The sequence below is a fragment of the Mesoplodon bidens genome, assembly GCF_964165515.1.
Source record: "Mesoplodon bidens genome assembly, chromosome: 1".
NCBI lineage: Eukaryota > Metazoa > Chordata > Mammalia > Artiodactyla > Ziphiidae > Mesoplodon > Mesoplodon bidens.
This window is the reverse complement of record NC_138176.1, coordinates 27,601,576-27,621,100: the sequence shown is the minus strand read 5'-3', so window position 1 is coordinate 27,621,100 and position 19,525 is coordinate 27,601,576. Positions and strand designations below refer to the sequence as shown.

Sequence of the window (19,525 nt, the reverse complement as noted above, 5' to 3'; positions counted from 1 at the left end):
GACGGACCTGCTATAGGGACAGAGGTAGCCCAGGTCCTGAAAAGGTGTTTGAGCCAGAGAACATATGTAAATGCCGAAAACCTTTTTCTTTCTGGTCATCTTGAACATTTGGGGGCCAGATATCTACGGAGGAGGAGAGGAGTTTTTATGTCATCTCTGGCTTAGGTTGGGACCTCATGAACATGACCTTCTACAAATTACTTATCTAAGACAGCTCAGGGAAGATATAAAATTATGATTTCTAATCCTTGGGATTTTCAGACTTTCAGTAAGACCCCAAGATGTGTAAGTTCAGGATTTGCTTATGTTTAATTAGAGTAAAAGTTAAGGTTTGGTTTTTTGATTCATAAGAACAGGTTGGGTTGGCCTTTGAGGGAGAAATCAGCCTGAAAAATGAATACTTCTCAAAGGGTTTTTAAAGGACCAAGTGTTAGAAAATAATTTGCCTTCTTGGTGTAAGGTGGTTTGTATCATTATCTCCTACTGCAGGCCCTAGGTGGACCCATGAACTCACCTTGTACCTGGGTGTGGTAGTGATTAAGTTATCACCATACTTTGTTTCTTAAAGGGTCATAATATCAAAGATAATCCCCCTCCTCATCCCCACTGCAGTCTAAAGGCACTTTGAGAAACTAAGCATTTGTTTGAGAATAGGAAACAGATCTGGGAAAACTATTGGGTGATAGCTGAAAAAAGAGGATCCACTGTCAGGAGCTTAGACAAACAAACTGGGCTTGCTTTTCCCCCAGGCTACCTTTGTAACAGACTGTCTGCATTCATGCTTATTTACTCCCAAACTGTACTTTGCGTTTAGAATAAATTTGGGGGATCTAAAGGGAGCCTTAAAGAATTTCATTAAACTGTGTACTACCACCACCATCTTCCCCAGGAAAACCCTGTGGATGAGGAAACTATGGCCCAAAGAACGGAAGTGTTTGCCCAAGGTCGCATAATTAGTGACAGACCAAGACTGGGCATAGTGCATTTCTTTTTTCATTTCTCCTGTTGTATAGGGCAGGGTTGCAAAGGCTTGTCTGGGTTTAACCCTTAAGCCTGGACTAGATAATTTTCTGAGAGCTGCCCTTTGGCAGCCATCTCTCAAGCCAGTTCATGAAATCAAGCCTAAATCCCCACCTGACCATTCAAGGCTGGAAATAAAGGTGTGGCAGATATTCCAGAGGCTTCTGGCTACACCAAAGTTTAGTTTGTCTCATCCTTTGGACCACTACTCCTGATGTCCTGTAGTGACCAAGAAGAGCACAGCTCTTTCCTACAGAACAGTATTTCAAAAATTCCATTTGCAGCTCATTCTCAATCTTACTTTGACTTTTACAAGAAGTATTCCTAGATATAGCATAGTCAGAGAAGTAGAATATGAGGACCTGGACTTCCCTGGTGGTCCAGTGGTTAAGGCTCCGAGCTTCCACTGCAGGGGATGCTGGTTCAATCCATGGTTGGGGAACTAAGATCCTGCATGCCCCATGACTCGGCCAAAAAAAGGGGGGGCGGGAATATGAGGACCTAACACTTTCTCCTAAAATGGAATGTGGAGGCATAGACATAAAAGCCCAAAACCAAAGAGCTTTTTATGCTCAAAAAATTCTGTACTGTGTCTCTGGATACAGAAATGTCAAGTGGGGTAAATGAACTAGACTTATATTTTTATCATGCTCTGATTTATTAGTCTGTTAATACATGATTTACCTTGTGAATGATGATATTCTGTCTCCAGGAACATGAGCCAATATTTGCAGGATGAAGAGCTAGGATGGGAGTAGGCTGGTGACCCTCTAGAAAGCAAGAAGGGACAAGTAGCCTCTGAGGGCAAAAGGGTCGAGACAAGCATTTCTGAAGCCAAATGGTGTGAAATAATATACCACAGGACTTTTTCCTTGTCAGCGTAATCCAATTGAGAATGCCCAACCGCCCCTGATAAGAGTCACTCAGGAGTAAAGAGCTTGCTACCAGGGAAAGCAGCTTATGTGTGCATTTTGGCTCAGGAATGTGCCAGTCCAATGTTGGCCAAATGAGAAAAGGCTGCTGCAGGCTGGAGAACACAAGCCTCCTGGGAGGATGGTGACTGCTCCCCTGTGTGCTGAGAAGAGATTGTTCCCTTTTGTCTAAGGGCAGTGCATGATGCCACATGTTGAGGCCTTTGACATAGATTGTCAGAGAAGGTGGCAGCTCTGATGTGAAAAAAGAAAACATGTCAGTATTCATCTCCTTTTGGACAGGTGACCTCATTATCTGAGAAGATAGGAGACTTGGGGGACATCTGCAGATTCTCAACCTGACTTTAGGCCAAAAGTCACTTTGAGACTTACCTGTTTTAATGTCACAATATAGGGAGTTGAGAGCCCTGTTCACTGATGTTGAGCAGAGTATGAGCAGAACACCACCAAGAAACCTCTGAAGAGCTTCACTTTGCTTTGTGTTGAAGTGACCTACAGCTTCTCCAGAAATCGTTTAATAAGTCTTGTGATTATTCTTATTGGGCACTGACTAGCCAGAAGTTGGACCTGGACTTGATTTTAGCAGCAGGTGGCCTAGTCCTAGAAGGATCCCAAGTGTTCTTTCTCCAGTGGGAGTTGAACTTCCCCTCCTTCTTGTACCCATTCCTTTTTTTTACTTCCCATCTTAGAACATGAATCAGTCACCTTCAGAGCACCCCTCTACCTGATCTGCACTCTCTGTTTACTGAACTGTTTGTGCCTTGAGGTTGAAAGCCTTCCAGGGCGGGAATTTTGGCTGCTTGGCAGGGGTGTCAGATGTCTCCTTGGTTGTGAAATTACTCAGCCTGCTCACTATGAGCAGCATCATGGCATCTTTTCCCTGAAGGACTCGGGCAGCTCTTCTTACTCTTCCAAAGAAGATCTAGACAGTTGAACCTCTGTCCCCAGGCAGGCTAAGCCAGGAGGTAGAACACCAGAAATTTTTCTTTTCTGGATTCGTAGGAAGCAGTAGAGTTGAATCTGCAGTTGAACCTAGAGGGCAAAACTCCAGTTCTGCCTAGACCAAATTCTCTTGGGAAAGTTAATTTTATATACCATCATCCTCTTTTTTTGGAGGGGTAGGGGAGTGAGGGTGAAAGTGAAGGTTCTTGGCGGGCTCATTAAAAAGTCCAGCCCTTGGGCTTCCCTGGTTGCGCAGCGTTTAAGAATCTGCCTGCCAGTGCAGGGGACACGTGTTCAAGCCCTGGTCCAGGAAGATCCCACATGCCATGGAACAGCTAAGCCCGTGTGCCACAACTACTGAGCCTGTGCTCTAGAGCCCGCGAGCCACAACTACGGCACCCATGTGCCACAACTACTGAAGCCCACGTGCCTAGAGCCCGTGCTCTGCCACAAGAGAAGCCACCGCAATGAGAAGCCCGCGCACCGCAACGAAGAGTAGCCCCCGCGCACTGCAACGAAGAGTAGCTCCTGCTTGCTGCAACTAGAGAAAAGCCCACCTGCAGCAACGAAGACCCAACGCAGCCAAAAATAAATAAATTAAATAAATGAATTTTTAAAAAGGAAAAAAAGTCCAGCCCTTCTAGTTTTCCATCACTAAGTTTCCATAAAGTATTGACTCACAGAATGGAAGTGCTGGAATGAATGTATTTTAACAGTCAGATTCCAACTATCTAATTTGACAGATAAGCTTGGGTATCATATGCCTGGTTATTAGTAGGAGTGAGACTAATGATTCCTTGTCCATTGACTGGATTGTATATTATGTGAGGGTCACATCCAGAGCATCCAGAGAGTTTTCTGTGGGACTTCGTCCAAGCCTCTGTATAGTATCACTCCTGTCCCCTCCAAGTCTCTCAATGCCATGTTGAACTCTTTCCTCTTAAGAAGCAGAAGGTTAGGGGCTTCCCTGGTGGCACAGTGGTTAAGAATCCGTCTGCCAATGCAGGGGACACGTGTTTGAGCCCTGGTCCGGGGAGATGCCACATGCTGTGGAGTAACTAAGCCCGTGTGCCACAACTAGTGAGCCTGCGCTCCAGAGCCTGCAAGCCACAACTACTGAGCCCACATGCCACAACTACTGAACCCTGCGCACCTAGAGCCAGTGCTCCGCAACAAGAGAAGCCACTGCAATAAGCCCGCGCACCACAACGAAGAGTATCCCCAGCTCACCGCAACTAGAGAAAACCCACGTGCAACAACGAAGACCCAACGCAGCCAAAAATAAATAAATTTATTTGAAAAAAAAAAAGAAAAAGAAATCTTCAGTTGAAGCAGCCCTGCAGAGACAGACCATACTTCCATCAATTTCAAGCCCACTGAACACAGCAGAGAAACTACTGCTTTGGTACATTAAGTCATTTGGCTTTGAGAGCCCACACCCTATGTGTGGGTTAAAATTTATAGGACTCAAAAAGAGTCAGTTTTACCAGATTAAATTTAAAAAACAAAAAGAGGCAGAATGCACTTGGCCCTGGAAGTGTCAAACGGTGGGTGTAAAATTGACCTAGTCTTTGACTATGAAGCAAGTATAGGTAAAGCAACTGGGTGAATGCTCAGAAAATCTGTTCCCTATCCCACCTCTCAGAGATTTGTCTTCCATCTAACACTTTCATATCTCAAATATACCAAACCTGACTATTTTTTAAATGACAGACCAAATCGTATGTAATACAGTTGTGTTCCTAAAGCAGCAAGACTAGATGACTTTAGTTTTTTCAATGTGCTTTTTAAAGGTATTTTATTTCAGCTTTCCCAAATACATCTATTCCTTATGTCTCAACCCTTTACTATCTTAAACACACACAAAGGTTTTTCTCTAGGTTTTTTCTGCAGATTGTACATCTCTAGGTGGGGGTAGTGGGGGATGAGAAGCAGGTTTTATACAGCTGATGTGATCACTGTACAGACAAGCTTGGAAAATGCTACCCAATCTGCCAATTAATTAAAGCATTAATCTGAGGAGCAGCGGGGCCAGGGAATGTTTACCCAAAGAGGAGGGTGGTAGGAATTGAGTGGGAAGCTCCCTGCATTTGCATGAAAATGAAGGTGCTTAGGAAACCCAGCTTCCTTTTGTCTCTAAAGGTGGGGCAGCCCTTATCCAGTCCCTGAATCTTTCTGGCCTATTTAGGAAGCCTTTTAGGGAGCTAGTGTCTGAGATATGAAAGCACAGCAGAAAAACAAAACTTAAACCCTGGGCATAGTGGGGTACAGAGCAAGTCCAGTATAAAGTAGCTTCTTAGACCTGGAATGAAACCTTCTAAATTTAGGAGTATGTGCTGATAATTAGGTAGAATAGATATAATGGTTTTACAAGTTTTAGAACCATATGTATAGACCGGGTTCAAATCCCAGCTCTGCTTCTTATTAGTTGTGTGATTTGGAGCCAATCATGTGTCTTATCTGAGCCTTATTTTTCTCATCTGTAAAATAAAGATTATGAATTGCCTCTTCATCTCAAGGCAGTTAGCCCTCTGCTTACTGTAGACAGAAAGGAGACTAGAGAGTGGTTAGGGCCTTTGCAAGATTATAAACTGTCTCCAACACAGCCTTTTGTTCTTTTTGAGCTTATTTTTCAGCAAGGGACTATAAACCTCAAGTTTCCCCCTCAACTTCCTGTAATGTGCTGCATTCTTTATCTCTAAGAGAAGTGACCTTACCTGTAACAACAAAAGACCTAAGACAGCAAGCAGCTCATCCTGGGATCTCTTTGACCACGTTGGCTGTACTCAAGATGAGGTTTACCTGTGCACCCCTAGGGAAGGTGGTGAAATGGACATGGATAATTGACCCAGCAATATTTGTTGATATTAAAGAATTACTGTTAATTTTTAAATTGTGGTTTAAAAATATGTATACATACATAAGTATATTAAAAGCATAAAATTTACCATCTTAACCATTTTATTGTTAATTTTTAAGCATAGTAATGATACTGTGGGTTTTTTAAGCTTTTTCATCTTTTAGAGGTACAAACTAAAAATTTTGCAGATAAAATGACATAGTGTTTGGGGTTTGATTCAAGATAATCCAGAGGGAGGAAGATTGTCCCAGCAACTAAGAACTTTAGCCTCATGGCACAGTTAAGAAGGGCCTTTTTCTAGGGTTTAGCTTTTTGTAAGATGGCCTCTTTATTCTCATTTCTTTTCTTGCAGAACTCTCAGAAATTGAGCCCAACGTGTTCCTTCGTCCATTTCTGGAAGTAATTCGCTCTGAAGATACCACTGGCCCTATCACTGGACTAGCACTCACCTCTGTCAACAAGTTCCTGTCCTATGCGCTCATAGGTAAGAGCTCAGACTTTGTTGGATGACCACAGCTCTTCATTTCTTGCCTCTCCTGGAGTGGTCAGGCTTTAGGCAATGAGCTGGTGATACTGGAAAGCTTTTCCCAGCTATCCCTTTCCTTGTAGAAGAGAAATAGGATTGTTTATTGGTTACTCATCACACTAATTGACTCAGGTTGTGCAGAGTGGGGAATGAGAGGTTTCCTTGGGACTCTGATTTCTTTGTGCTCTGGAGGCAGTTAAGGGTATAGTGCCCTTGGAGGTTTGATTTATTTTGGTTTATTTTTTAAGTTATTTTTCAAATATAATGCATGCTTATTTTAAGAAGATAAACAATAAAGAGGTGTCTAAAAGAAAAGTTAATGGTCTCTCTCTCTCAATGTTTCTCCTCCTTCTTTAGGTAAATAATATTAACAGGCAGGTTTGAATCTTCCTATACCTTTTTTTTTTTTTTTTTTTTTTTTTTTTTGCGGTACGCGGGCCTCTCACTGTTGTGGCCTCTCCCGTTGCGGAGCATAGGCTCCAGACGCGCAGGCTCAGCGACCATGGCTCACAGGCCCAGCCGCTCCGTGGCATGTGAGATCTTCCTGGACCGGGGCACGAACTCGTGTCCCCTGCATCGGCAGGCGGACTCTCAACCACTGCGCCACCAGGGAAGCCCTTCCTATACCTTTTTCTACATGTGTATAAATGTATATAAAGTTCCACCTCTTTTAAAAAAGAAATAAAAATAGGATTATGTGCTACGTATTTTCTCATTTAATAGTATTAACTTAGGTGTACATGATATAATTATCCATCTGATTTATTCTTTTCCCTCCAGTTTTTTTGAGGTATATAACATTGTATCAGTTTAAGGTATACAGTGTAAAGATTTGATATGTGCATATGTCGCAAGATGATAAACATAATAAGTTTAGTTAAATCCATTGCCTCACATAGAAACAAACTTTTCTGTGTGTGTGATAAGAACTTTTAAGATCTCTCTTAGCAACTTTCAAACATATAATTACAGTATTGTTAACTGTAGTCATCATGCTGTACACTACATCCCCAGAACTTATTAATCTTATACCTGGAAGTTTGTATATTCTTTTTTTACTGTGATAAAATATACATAATATAAAATTTGTCATTTTAATAATTTTAAAGTGTATAATTCAGTGACATTAATTACATTCACAGTGTTGTGCAACTATTACCACCATCTATTTCTCAAACTTTTTCATCACGCCAAAAAAGAAATTCTAATCATTAAGCAATAATACAGCATTTCCCCTGCCCCTCAGTCCCTGGCAAGATTTTTTTTTTCTTTTTGGTAGCTGTATAATTTCCATAGTATAGATATAATACAGTTCACTCAATCATTCTCTTATTGAGTAATATTTAATGTTTAGGTTGTTTCTTATTTTAAGCCATTATTATTTTTTAAATAAATAAATCTATTTATTTATTTATTTATTTTTGGCTGCGTTGGGTCTTCTTTGCTGTGTGTGGGCTTTTTCTAGTTGCGGCGAGTGGCGGTTACTCTTCGCTGCGGTGCGCAGGTTCCTCACTGCGGTGCGCAGGTTCCTCATTGCGGTGTGCGGGCTTCTCATTGCGGTGGCTTCTCTTGTTGCGGAGCACAGGTACTAGGTGCGCGGGCTTCAGTAGCTGTGGCTCGAAGGCTGTAGAGCGCAGGCTCAGTAGTTGTGGCGCACGGTCTTAGTTGCTCTGCGGCATGTGGGATCTTCCCGGACCAGGGCTCAAACCCGTGTCTCTTGCATTGACAGGCGGATTCTTAACCACTGTGCCACCAGGGAAGCCCCAGGCCATTAGTAATAATGCTGAAATAAGCATCCTTGTTCATATGTCTTTATTATTAATTTTCCTTTTGTATGACAGATTCCTGAACTTGAAATTTCTGGTTTAAAGGCCATGTGCAAATTATATTTTTATATGTACTACCAGTTTGCTTTCCCAAAAGATTAAAATCATTTGCACATCCAACAGTAGGTTTGAGAGTTTCCATTTCCCCACTCTGTCACCAGCCCTGAATATTATCGATATTCTTTATTTGTGCTAATTTGATGGGTGAAAACTGGTATTTTGTTGTTTTTATTTCCTTGAGGCTGAACATTTGAACTTATTCTCCTTTGCCTATTATTTTATTGAGTTGTTTTTGTTTTTCTTATCAATTTGTAGGAGTTCTTTGTATAGTGTATATTAACCTATTGTCTATCACAGTATTACAAATATTTTCTCCCAATCTAGTCCAGATATTTTATCCAGTCTATTGTTTATCTCTGAATTAGTTTATGGTGTCTTTTTTGGATTCCTTTATAGTTGGTTTTGTCACTTAGAATACCGAATTTTTTTCCCCTATTGTCTGCCCATGTGCAAGGGTGAGGAACATAGAACACAGGCAGCTGTCCTTGTTTCTAAGTAGGGAGACAGGAAAAGAGGAAGCTCAGGCTGTAGCTAGCAAGAAAGGAAAATGACCTTCAGTTCAAGGCAAGAAAACCCTTTATCTTTTCTAGAAAGTTGGATTTGCTTAGTTGAAGCATTCAGGATTGGGAGCACGTATCCTGGGTGCCAGCTAGGTTCTCTAGGTGCATGAGCTTCTCCAGGCACCCTAGTCCTAGCTTCATACTTCTCCTAAGCAAAAATCAGGCCCAGCTACTTACAGCCTTGCCCTGAGCACCACCTGCAGGTCATCTCTCTTCACGGCCTCCAGCAGCTGCCCTCTGTGCCGTTTCCCTCTGCTCTTTCGTCAGTGTTACTCTATCCCCCTTCTGGGGTTGGCAGACAAGCTGGTCATTGGAGACCTCAGGCCAGCTGGTCACTGGAGTTTCCTGTGGTGGGAAAAGAGAGTGCTGGAGGTGGTGATTGCAGTGGGCATGAGAATAGGAACGGGAAGGAGTGTATGAAAGCCAGAAGGCAAAAGAGATGAGATTGGCAGATTTCCCTGCAGTCTTCTCCAGGGTGGCCAGGAAAGGAGGAGATTCTAAAGAAGGGGTCCTGGGGAAGACAAGGTCTGTTAAGTGAGCCAACCTTCTGTTTAGGCTGCCCTTCTGGAAGGAACTGCCCTCCACCTCTCAGCCCTGTGACCCAAGGCGTCTAGGGTTATTTTAGATCCTACTCCAAAGACCAGCCTTTTGTTTGGCCCCACACAGCTGCCAGATCAGGATTTGTGCCTCTGATTGCCTGGCTTATGAGGCCCTGCCTGTGGTTCTAAGGACCTGTCACTTGTACCTACCTTTTTAGAAAATTAACTTTGCTACTTCATTCAAGCTCAGAGGATAAGAGCTAAAAAGATCAGTAGCACTTAAACCACTTTACCTAGAGAGACTACTGAAAGAGGAGAAGAAATAGACCCCCAGGAGTTGGGAGCAAGGCTGCCGTTCACTAGGAACTCTGAAACACTACACAGCACTGAGAAGGTCCTGGATTTCCTGAACAAGGAAGGGTCCTTCTGTGGACCCTGGAGGCCTGAATAAAGGACCCTGTCCAGCAGGGCTGTGAGAGAGGACTCAGGCAACAGCCCTTGAGAGTATAGGATTTTCCGTGTTGATTGGGAGAAACATGGAGAGTTGGTGTCATAGAAGGAGCTGGGTCACCTTCTATACTGTAGATCATCATGAAATTGGCTTCCTTCTGCATGACCTCTAAAGTAGCCGCTCATGATACTGAGTAGTGGCATGTAGTAAATAGGACAAAGAGAGTCTGACTAGGTGTCAGAGACTAACTAGGATGGAAGAGAAAAAAGAAAACAAATGAAAACCACTCACAATTGAAGAAAGTTTTCTGGCTTATTGTGGCAAGAGAAATGTTCTGGTTTCTCAGCCATCTGCTGAGCTTCAAACTCAGGAACTCCATTAATTTCAGGTATTCAGGTACCAAGAAAGAGAAAATGTAAGAATTTCTTCTAATTCCCACACTTAAAACTAGGAGTTTCTCCTAGCTTACACCATGCCACCTCTGGAGCATTTTTCTCTGTCGCTCACAAAGCTTTGTCACGTCCCTATCTTTTTTTTTTTTTTTTTTTTTTTTTTTGCGGTACGCGGGCCTCTCACTGTTGTGGCCTCTCCTGTTGCGGAGCACAGGCTCCGGACGCACAGGCTCAACGCCCGTGGCTCACAGGCCCAGCCGCTCCATGGCACGTGGGATACTCCGGGACCGGGGCATGAACCCGTGTCCCCTGCATCGGCAGGCGGACTCCCAACCACTGCGCCACCAGGGAAGCCCCATGTCCCTATCTTTTTTTCCTACTTTTGCTCCCCTTTCAAGAACAATCCAGGCAGTTCAGCAGGACCCTTGTAAGCCTTGATGGAGGTCACTTCTTTGGCTACTCCTTGTAGATATTTATTTATTATAAATTTATTTATTTTATTTTATTTGTTTATTTTTGGCTACATCGGGTCTTCATTGCTGCACGCAGGCTTTCCCTAGTTGCGGCGAGCGGAGGCTACTCTTTGTTGTGGTGCGTGGGCTTCTTATTGTGGTGGCTTCTCTTGTTGCGGAACACGGGCTCCAGGTGCATGGGCTTCAGTAGTTGTGGCATGCAGGCTCAGTAGTTGTGGCCCACGGGCTCTAGAGTGCAGGCTCAGTAGTTGTGGCACACGGGCTTAGTTGTTCCACGGCATGTGGGATCTTCCCGGACCAGGGATCAAACCTGTGTCCCCTGCATTGGCAGGCGGAGTCTTAAACACTGCGCCACCAGGGAAGTTCTCTTTGTGGATATTTAAGTCATGAATGGGAGCAGAGTTTCCTCCTTGGCAGCATTTGTGTTAGCTTGCAGCATGGTGCTGATTGTCAGAGCTAGCTTCTCCCCTCTGACAGCTGAAAGTCTCCCTCCCACCTGTTCCCCAGTTTGCCAGCCTCCAGTCCTGTTTAGTTTGTCCCTTAACTCTCCTTAATCTTTAGTTAAGCTAGTTACAGGATTCTTGTCCATGACATACTGTTTTAAATAAGAATGAAACCAAAGCAGGAAGAGTTCTCTGATTTGCTGTAATGGGCACCCAAATATGAGTATTGGCAGCAGTGACTGTCCGTTTCTTCCCCCTACTCCCCTACCTCAGTTGCACCTGAACACAACATTCCAAAAGCAATCAGAGAGAGATGTGTTGAAAGTGAACATCTGAAAAGAGAAAGGCTGCAACCTTGGCATTCAAAGCTCTGGCCCTACTCGGCCCTTGCTCTGGGCCAAAACCTCAAATTTCCAGGCCCTTCCTCTATGAAATGAGTAGCTTTACCCCAGTGACTTCCAAAGTGTGGTCCCCTGACCAGCAGCATTAACTTTACCTGGAATCTTGTTAGAAATGCAAATTCTCAGGCCCCACGCTAGACCTACTAAATCAAAAATTCTGGGAGTGGGACCAGCAATTTCTTTTTTTTTTTTCTTTCTACAAATTTATTATTTATTTTACTTATTCACTCTTGGCTGCGTTGGGTCTTCATTGCTGCATGCAGGCTTTTTCTAGTTGCAGTGAGCGGGGGCCATTCTTCATTGCGGTGTGCATGTTTCTCATTGAGGTGCATGTGCTTCTCATTGCAGTGGCTTCTCTTGTTGAGGAGCATGGGCTCTAGGCGCGTGGGCTTCAGTAGTTGTGGTACGTGGGCTCAGTAGTAGTGGCTCATGGGCTCTAGAGTGCGGGCTTCAGTAGTTGTGGCACACGGGCTTAGTTGCTCCATGGCATGTGGGATCTTCCCAGACCAGAGATTGAACCTGTGTCCCCTGCATTGGCAGGTGGACTCTTAACCACTGCGCCACCAGGGAAGTCCCAGCAATTTCTATTTTTAACAGGCCCTCCAAGTGATTCTGATATATGTTGAAGTTTGAGAACCACTTTTACACAGTGGAGTTTGTGCTGAGATGCTTATTAAAGCCAGTTATGGGCAAAAATTCTCAGGTAGCTCAGGAAGCCATGGGTTAGGGAATTGGGAGAGGAGAAAACCAAAAGTCTCTCAAAACAGTCTCTAGACAGGATGTCTTGACTTTTCTGTCTCTCCTCTACACATCTTTTCTTTTTTGTTGGAGCAGATCCCACCCATGAGGGCACGGCAGAGGGCATGGAGAACATGGCAGATGCTGTCACTCACGCCCGTTTTGTGGGCACAGATCCTGCCAGCGATGAGGTTGTCCTGATGAAAATCCTTCAGGTAAATGGAGGGGAAGAGCAATTAGGCTAATGGCCAGGACCTGGTGCCTTTGGCTCTACCTACCGGAGCCTGATGGCAGCTTGAAGCTATGTTTTGACTCCACTGGGGCTTAGAGAGCTACTTTGTTTCCAAACAAGCAGCTCCAGTACCCAAAGTAAAAGCTTTTTCTAAGGAAAATAATTAAAAGCTTTAAATGAATTGATATCAAATACCGGAACCCTTAATGGGCTTGTACCTCTGGCAGACTGTATCTGTGCCATCCATCCATTGGGCTTGTGGGCTAGGGCTGGAATGAGTGCTGAACTATGTTGGGGTCAAGCAGAGTAAAGACACAGTTCCTAAGACAAGCTCCTGGGAGACCCCCCACCAAACTGAAGCAAGGTCAGCTCTTGCTAACCTCTTTCTCACCCCTGAGTGCTTCCGTAGGAGACTTAGAGAAACAGGAGGCAGCTTCTCTCCCCTCGTGTACACCCTTCTTCCCCCAGCCTGCCGTGTTTATCATGGTCTCTCCTTTTTCTTCCTGGTAGGTACTGCGGACTCTGTTGCTGACCCCAGTAGGTGCCCACCTAACCAATGAATCTGTGTGTGAGATTATGCAGTCTTGCTTCCGGATCTGCTTTGAAATGAGGCTCAGTGGTAGGTGCTTGAATACTGGGCCCTTCACCATTCCTGGGGCCAGTATCTGTGAGTATGAATACAGGATGCTGTCTCTCAGTCCCAGAGAGATGGAAAACTCATGACTCCTCCACCACCTACCTTGTGGAGCCATAGGGATCTAGGAGTCTCTGTACTTGACAATTTGTTGTGCAGCTAGAATAGAGACCTTAGCTTTTTGTGCCAGGGCAGGAATTGGGCTGGATCCCAGAATGACTCAGCCCAGAACCAAATCTCCCTCCCTTGAGGTTTCTGGGATTGACACCAGCCTGCAACCCCTGAGAACACATCATTGCTCCCCCTTTTTATCCTGACTCAGTAGTGCCATCTAGTGGGCCAGTGATGTTCTGGCTGCCAGGCTGAGCTGGAGCTGGTTTTAATAAGTTTGGTATAATCCTTAGTAAACAAGGTTTGGAGGGGAGTCTGCTCTGAGAAGCCTCCTGATAATAGCACGGCAAGTAATGACACCTGTGTTATTTGTTTTTGCCTGTGCAGAGTTATTGAGAAAATCCGCAGAGCACACTCTCGTAGACATGGTGCAGCTGCTCTTCACAAGGTAAACCTGCTGCTGTTTGCTTCAGCCCGGCTGCCCAGGCCTCTTGAGCCTGCTTACTTCCACACAGCCACTTCAGGGACCTGGCCAACCCCACAGCCACATCAGAGGCCACTGAGATTATGGATGGGCGTGGTTCTCTAGGACCAGGGTTACCAAGCAAGGGAGAAAGAGGAGGGAGCTGGCTTGGCCTCAGGGGGAAGCAGAGGGTTATTTGATCTAGGCTGACAGAACTTCTGCTTCCCAAACTTGTGTCTGTTTCTGTGCAGGTAGCAGCTGGGAAAGGGAACCCAGAGAGGAAGCCAAACACAAGGGAGCCTGGAACAGGTTGCTGAGCTCCCAGAGCTCAGCCTGATTTCTGTAAGGAAGGACCAAGTCTAGGGTGACCAACAATCCTGGTTTGCCCGACTGTCCCAATTTTAGCAGTGAAAGTCCCTCATCCCCACAAACCAAAACAGTTGTTACCTCGTCAAGACCCTCAAATTAGGGCCTAGGAGACCTTTTCATACTATGCCTAACACCCTGTTTTCTGTACTTCCTTTCAGTAGACAACTTTGAGAAGATCTGAGGCGAGGGCTTTACAGCTTCCCCTAGGGGATATTGATAATGGAAGAGGTTATGCATGTGTTTGGGCAAGGGTTATATGAGAAATCAGTATACTGTGAACCTAAGATTGCTTTTAAAAATAGTCTATTAGGGACTTCCCTGGTGGTCCAGTGGTTAACGCTCTGTGCTGCCAGTGCAGGGGGCACGGGTAATAATCCTTATTATCTACAGACTAGATCTGCCTCTGGACCCTGCTGCAAATTGTTTCTTACTTCTCAGGTTCAAATTTACTAATTTCAAAACTTCCACCTGCCTTTTACTTCTCACCGTATGCCCAGTCTCCTGGGGTTTTGATAGACTGCCCTCTCCCCATATCATGGCTTTCAGCAATACTTGCTGAAAGGAGTACAAGCAGAAAGGAGTCAGTTTAAAGATGAAAAGAGCCTCCACACTCCAAGGGTACTTAGTCACCTTTCCCTCATGACTACCTTCTTTTTTAGAAAGTATCTGTGTCACAGGTCCCTCAATTTCTGTGGCTCTTCAGTGAAGTTCCAAAAAGGGTGAAATAAGCCTGCTTCTTTTCCTAGCTTTTCCTAAGAGATAGCTTGCTCTGGCCCAGAGCATCTTTGGGCTGTGGCTGGCATGGAGGGGAAGATTTGTTATTATCCTTAATTACAGTCCATGGGATTTTCTATCTTACAGGTTACCTCAGTTTAAAGAAGAACCCAAGAACTATATGGGGACCAACATGAAGAAGGTATGACCTGCTATCCCTCATCCAAACCTCGATCTCCCAAATTCTGTACTATAGAGATTTTCCTGGATACCCTTGCTTAGCAAAAACATACTTTCGCCTAGACAGGTTTGCTTGGAATCTAGAAATAGCTATCGCTCCTTTACCAAGAAATTTATTCTTTCCCAGGTACCTCTCCTTCCCCAACCTTTCCTTTCCAGCCTATATTTGTTGACCCACTATGTAAGCTAGTGAGCCAGTCCTTCATGGAAACTGGGTGAGGCCCATCAGGCTGGGCTGAAAATGTATGTTGATAAAGATGAAAATCCTGCCATCCCCTCAGGGCCCAGTCTTATCAGCAGATAGGAGGCCTAGAGAGGCTATACCTCAAAACCCATCGTAATACTGGATTAGACTGGGCTCATGCTTGGACTAGCCTCTGTTGACAAGATAAATCAAGTCTGACTCCAGATCAGAAGGTTCTCAAACTGCTAGGAGAAGAAGGGTGTTCAGAAGAATGGCCTCTTTCTATCTTGAACTGAAGCCCTGGACTTCACAGGTCTCTGATGAGGATTCTGCTTGCAGCCCTAAGAGGTTCTGCCCTTGGAGATGACCCTTGGCTGTTTGGTGCATGCACATAACCTTCCCCTTTCCCCTGCCATCCATCCCCATTCCTGCCCTGTGCCCTGTTGGTGTGTGTTTGAGTTTATTTCACTCTGCTTAAATCGTTCGTTTGCCTGTCTTTCACAGATTTCTCCATGTCTCCTCAACAAACTGGAGCTAAGTAGTGGGGAGCAGACCAAAGCCCTGAACCAGTTAGAGAGGGTACTACTCTTTAAGAACCTCAAGGTCTCTCTCCCTCTCCCTCTTCCTCTCCCTCTCCCTCTCCTTACCCCCTTTTATTTATTTATTTAAATGTGTATTTTTTATATGTAACATCTGGGTCCCATATCCACTGTGTAGAGCACAATTTACCCCTCCCTTGTAACATAGCACGGCTTTGGAAGAGCTGCATGTGTTTGTAACTTTGCAGTGCTGGGAATTTTCGTGGGGCATCTGGCTGCCTGAAGGCAGAAGGAACCCTTGAACTGATAATACGTTATGTAGTAAGCCTAGAAAGAGAGCCTGGGTCCTGCTGACGTCTTGTGGGGAGGCTTAATATCTACCATTTCTAGGGGGACTATGAGGAACTGTCAAACAAGACCCTTCCCTTTTCTGCCCTCTCCCTGTCTCAGAGCTGGCATTAGAAAGCTTAAGCACAGTCCTTGATTCTAGCTGGATGCCTGAACTTGGTTTTGAGGGAAAGGGTAGTCTGTCTAGTTGGGGCCATTTTTTTCTTGGTTACCATTAAAGGGGTCATTCTAAGGTTTAGGACTCTAGATGGATGAAAAGGACCCAGGTCCCAGGTTAGCCCAGGACACTGGCAATACTTTGGGATCTGCAAAGGTGACTTCTGTCCTTTAGAAGTAAGGGAACTTAGAACGGAGGTGCAAGCTAAAGATTACCCTAATCCCCATATCCCTGCTTTAGGAAGAAGAGGGAGAGAAGGAGGTATGGGCTATCTAAGCTCTCATAACAGTGTGCATGCTAGAGGTGTGGCTGTAGACATCCAGGTCATTGAAGATAAAAAGAACTGTGTGTGTTTTGTGTGTGTGTGTGCACTAGACAGTCCATAGGCCTGTGTTTTCTTTGCATGCCTTGTCTCAAGTTTCACTTGTGTGCTTGCCTAGTCTCAAGTTGCAGCTCTCTTCAGTGGCTACCCACCATTTTGCCATGATTATTAACCTAGGACCTGCCCTTTCTTTATAAAGCTTATATTGTCCTTTGGAAATAAAATGTTATACGGATAAGGTGATGTAGAGTTTCATGAACTGCTCACCCCTGCCCTGCCCACCTTAGGATCTTAGAACAGGGAGCACAGCTATACTTTTAAAGGACTGAGACATTTGTAAGAACTGGCAGCCTCTCAACTCCTATTCCATCCAGGAGGCAGAGAGCATTCACTGAAATGATCAGGTTAGAGCTACCTCTGCACAGGATAGAGAAGGAAACAGGAAGGACTGATCCTAGTGTGGGATGGAATCTCAGTGACTGGGCTTCTCCATGGAAGTAGGACTACCTGGAATTCCTGATATTGGGGAGCCACCTGGAGAGAAAAGATAGTTCACACAAGTCAATCCAGATGTGAGTGCTTTTTGGAGCTCAGTGACAGTTTCCAGTTTAAACCAGGAGGTTCCTCTTTTCCCTCATTGATCTTTTGGACTTCTGGCCTATCTGCATGTTTAACTGACTCTTACCCCCAGAACTTTCTTTTGGGCTTCAGTGGTTTCTGGAGGGAGCATCCTGGTTCCTGCTTAACCACAGTGCTCAGAGCACTTGAAGCTCTATTCTAGGCATATGACTGCCGGCATTTTGGAGATGCAGGGACAAAAAGTGTAAATCCAATGTGAGGCTGTTGCTATGTTACTAAGAGCTGGAGGTGGGGCTCAGCTGTTGGGCCTGTCTCCTTTATGGGTGGAGATATGAGTATGGAAGGAAGAATTATGTGGTTTCTAAGCAAAGGATCAAAGGTTGTCCAGATTCTGGAGGGCTTGGGGGAGGAAGGGGGGCTTATCCTTCAAATAGCAGAAGGAATTGAATAGGCCAAGGATAATATGGGTATTTTCAGCTTTTAGAAGGAGGCAGGGAGAAAAATTGTTTCTACTCTCTTTTAGAGTCATTCTAATGGTTCCTAGAAGAGAATTGCTGTTGCCCATTCCAGGAATGGTCTATCAATCTAGGACTAGTTTGATATAACTGTAGAAGGACTGGATGCAAACTGTAATTGAGAAGGCATCAGGATTAAGAAAATGAAATGGGCTTAAACAAAGTAGCTGTGAACTTAGGGTGGAGAAAATGCATGAAAACTTATACCCTAAAGTAGTCAATAGGTGATAAAGACTTTCCTTTGTGACTAAAAGGAAGCTATAGGAGTAAAGGTTTTCCTTTGTGACTAAAAGGAAGCTATAGGAGAGAGAGAAATGCAGCAAGAGGAAGGGAAATGGAATAGAGCAAGAGTCCAAGAAATCAGTAGCCTTACCATCTGAAAGCATGAAGTTGCTTCTAGAAAGACCAACAGTGAGAAGGACAGGAGGTCTCATTTATATACCAAAGTTGGGAGCAGCAGAGAGCAGAGCAGCAGCGTGACGTGATCTTTCATCCTTAACTCCACAAATCAACTGGGATGCCACTCCTTCCTTAATTCCAAGGAAGGACCTTTGACCAATTTGATGTAGACATTCCACAGTAAGGGATATGGTTAGGATCTAGGCCCAGTTCATGAAGTAATAGGAAAGCTAAGAGTTTGTCTGGGAAGGAGTAGACTCTCACAGTTGGATCAGAACTTGGAGTAGGAGGCTACTATGCAGGTAGTTGAGGAGGAAGGCCCAGGGATCCAGGGCCTGAAGATCTGCAGCTTTGGGCAAAGGACCCCCTGCCCTTACGCTTTCTGCAAGAGGGTCAGGCACCATCTACAGGACTGAGGATTGCCACCCAGTATTCAGGGAAGCAGAGTGATGTATGAGGGCTGGCCTTATCAATGACTAGCCTAAAACCAGAATGTCACCTTCCACTTGGAGGCTCTCAGGCTGACCTTTAAAGTGGCAAGAGTAGAAGGCAAGTTAGAGGAGTAGGAATGTGCTCTGATGGTCTAGATTCTAACTGTGGCACAGATGTGGGGTATAGACTATTTTCTAGGGACCAGTAGGACTAAAAGAAGAGATTTCTAGGGATACAATCTTAATTTGAATACCAGTGCTAATGAGGTGTGATATTTCCAGCTGAAAATGAGAGCGGGAGGCATGAGTGATTCATCTAAGTGGAAGAAACAGAAGAGATCTCCCCGGCCCCCACGCCATATGACCAAAGTCACACCAGGTTCAGAGCTGCTCACCCCCAGTGGAACCACCTTATCCTCTAACCTCACTGGTGAGTACCCTGAGCTGCTTCTTCTGATTAGAATAGAAGAAAAGTTCCTTCCTCTCTCAGGAATTTTGACATTGAAGACCAACTAATTGAGGGGCTGTGGTCTTTCTACTGAGAGCAAAAAGGGAAAACTCCAGGTCAGATCACACTGTGACCATTTAGCAATCCACAGTGACTTAAGGTTGTTCTCCTTCCAGTGGGACCCTGACTACTTTAGAGACCAAGCATATGCAGAAATTAATATGCAGTCTAGGAAAAACAAACAAACAAATGGTACCATGGAAGGTAAGTGTTTCCCACAGAGTCTCTTTTCTTCAAGCCTCACTCACTTTGCTTGGCAGGTGGCATGCCCTTCATAGATGTACCCACTCCCATCTCCTCTGCAAGTTCAGAAGCTGCCTCAGCAGTGGTCAGCCCCTCTACAGACAGTGGCCTGGAGTTCTCCTCCCAGACCACCTCCAAAGAGGACCTCACTGACCTGGAGCAACCTGGCTCTCCAGGGTACAGCACAGTTGCAGAGCCTGGCAGCAGCCAGCTAGGGGTTCCTGAGCAACCTGACCCCCAGGTACGACTTTGATTTCTAAAGACCCCTGTCTAGTCTTCTACTGTGGAATTGGCTTGATGCTGTGGCTCTTTATCCAGGCCTTGGCTCAAAAGAAGGTTGGGGCAGGGGGTTCTTCCCTGTTTCCTAGAATTAG

At 44.8% G+C, this 19,525-nt stretch overlaps 1 protein-coding gene across 13 annotated transcripts in view; it reads left to right on the top strand.

Annotated features, from left to right (window-relative positions):
- Positions 1-19,525, top strand: part of GBF1 (golgi brefeldin A resistant guanine nucleotide exchange factor 1) — a 124,546-nt gene that overhangs the window by 86,338 nt on the left and 18,683 nt on the right. For 6 of the 13 annotated variants that reach the window (XM_081247394.1, XM_081247391.1, XM_081247389.1 and 3 more), the window contains exons 4-11: positions 6,107-6,238; positions 12,260-12,378; positions 12,906-13,014; positions 13,528-13,588; positions 14,834-14,888; positions 15,615-15,713; positions 18,683-18,830; positions 19,169-19,392. In XM_081247394.1, coding sequence (XP_081103520.1) covers positions 6,107-6,238; positions 12,260-12,378; positions 12,906-13,014; positions 13,528-13,588; positions 14,834-14,888; positions 15,615-15,713; positions 18,683-18,830; positions 19,169-19,392 — 947 coding nt within the window. The remainder of the gene's footprint in view (positions 1-6,106; positions 6,239-12,259; positions 12,379-12,905; positions 13,015-13,527; positions 13,589-14,833; positions 14,889-15,614; positions 15,714-18,682; positions 18,831-19,168; positions 19,393-19,525) is intronic. The other 7 variants (XM_081247390.1, XM_081247388.1, XM_081247398.1 and 4 more) reach the window with 2 other exon arrangements.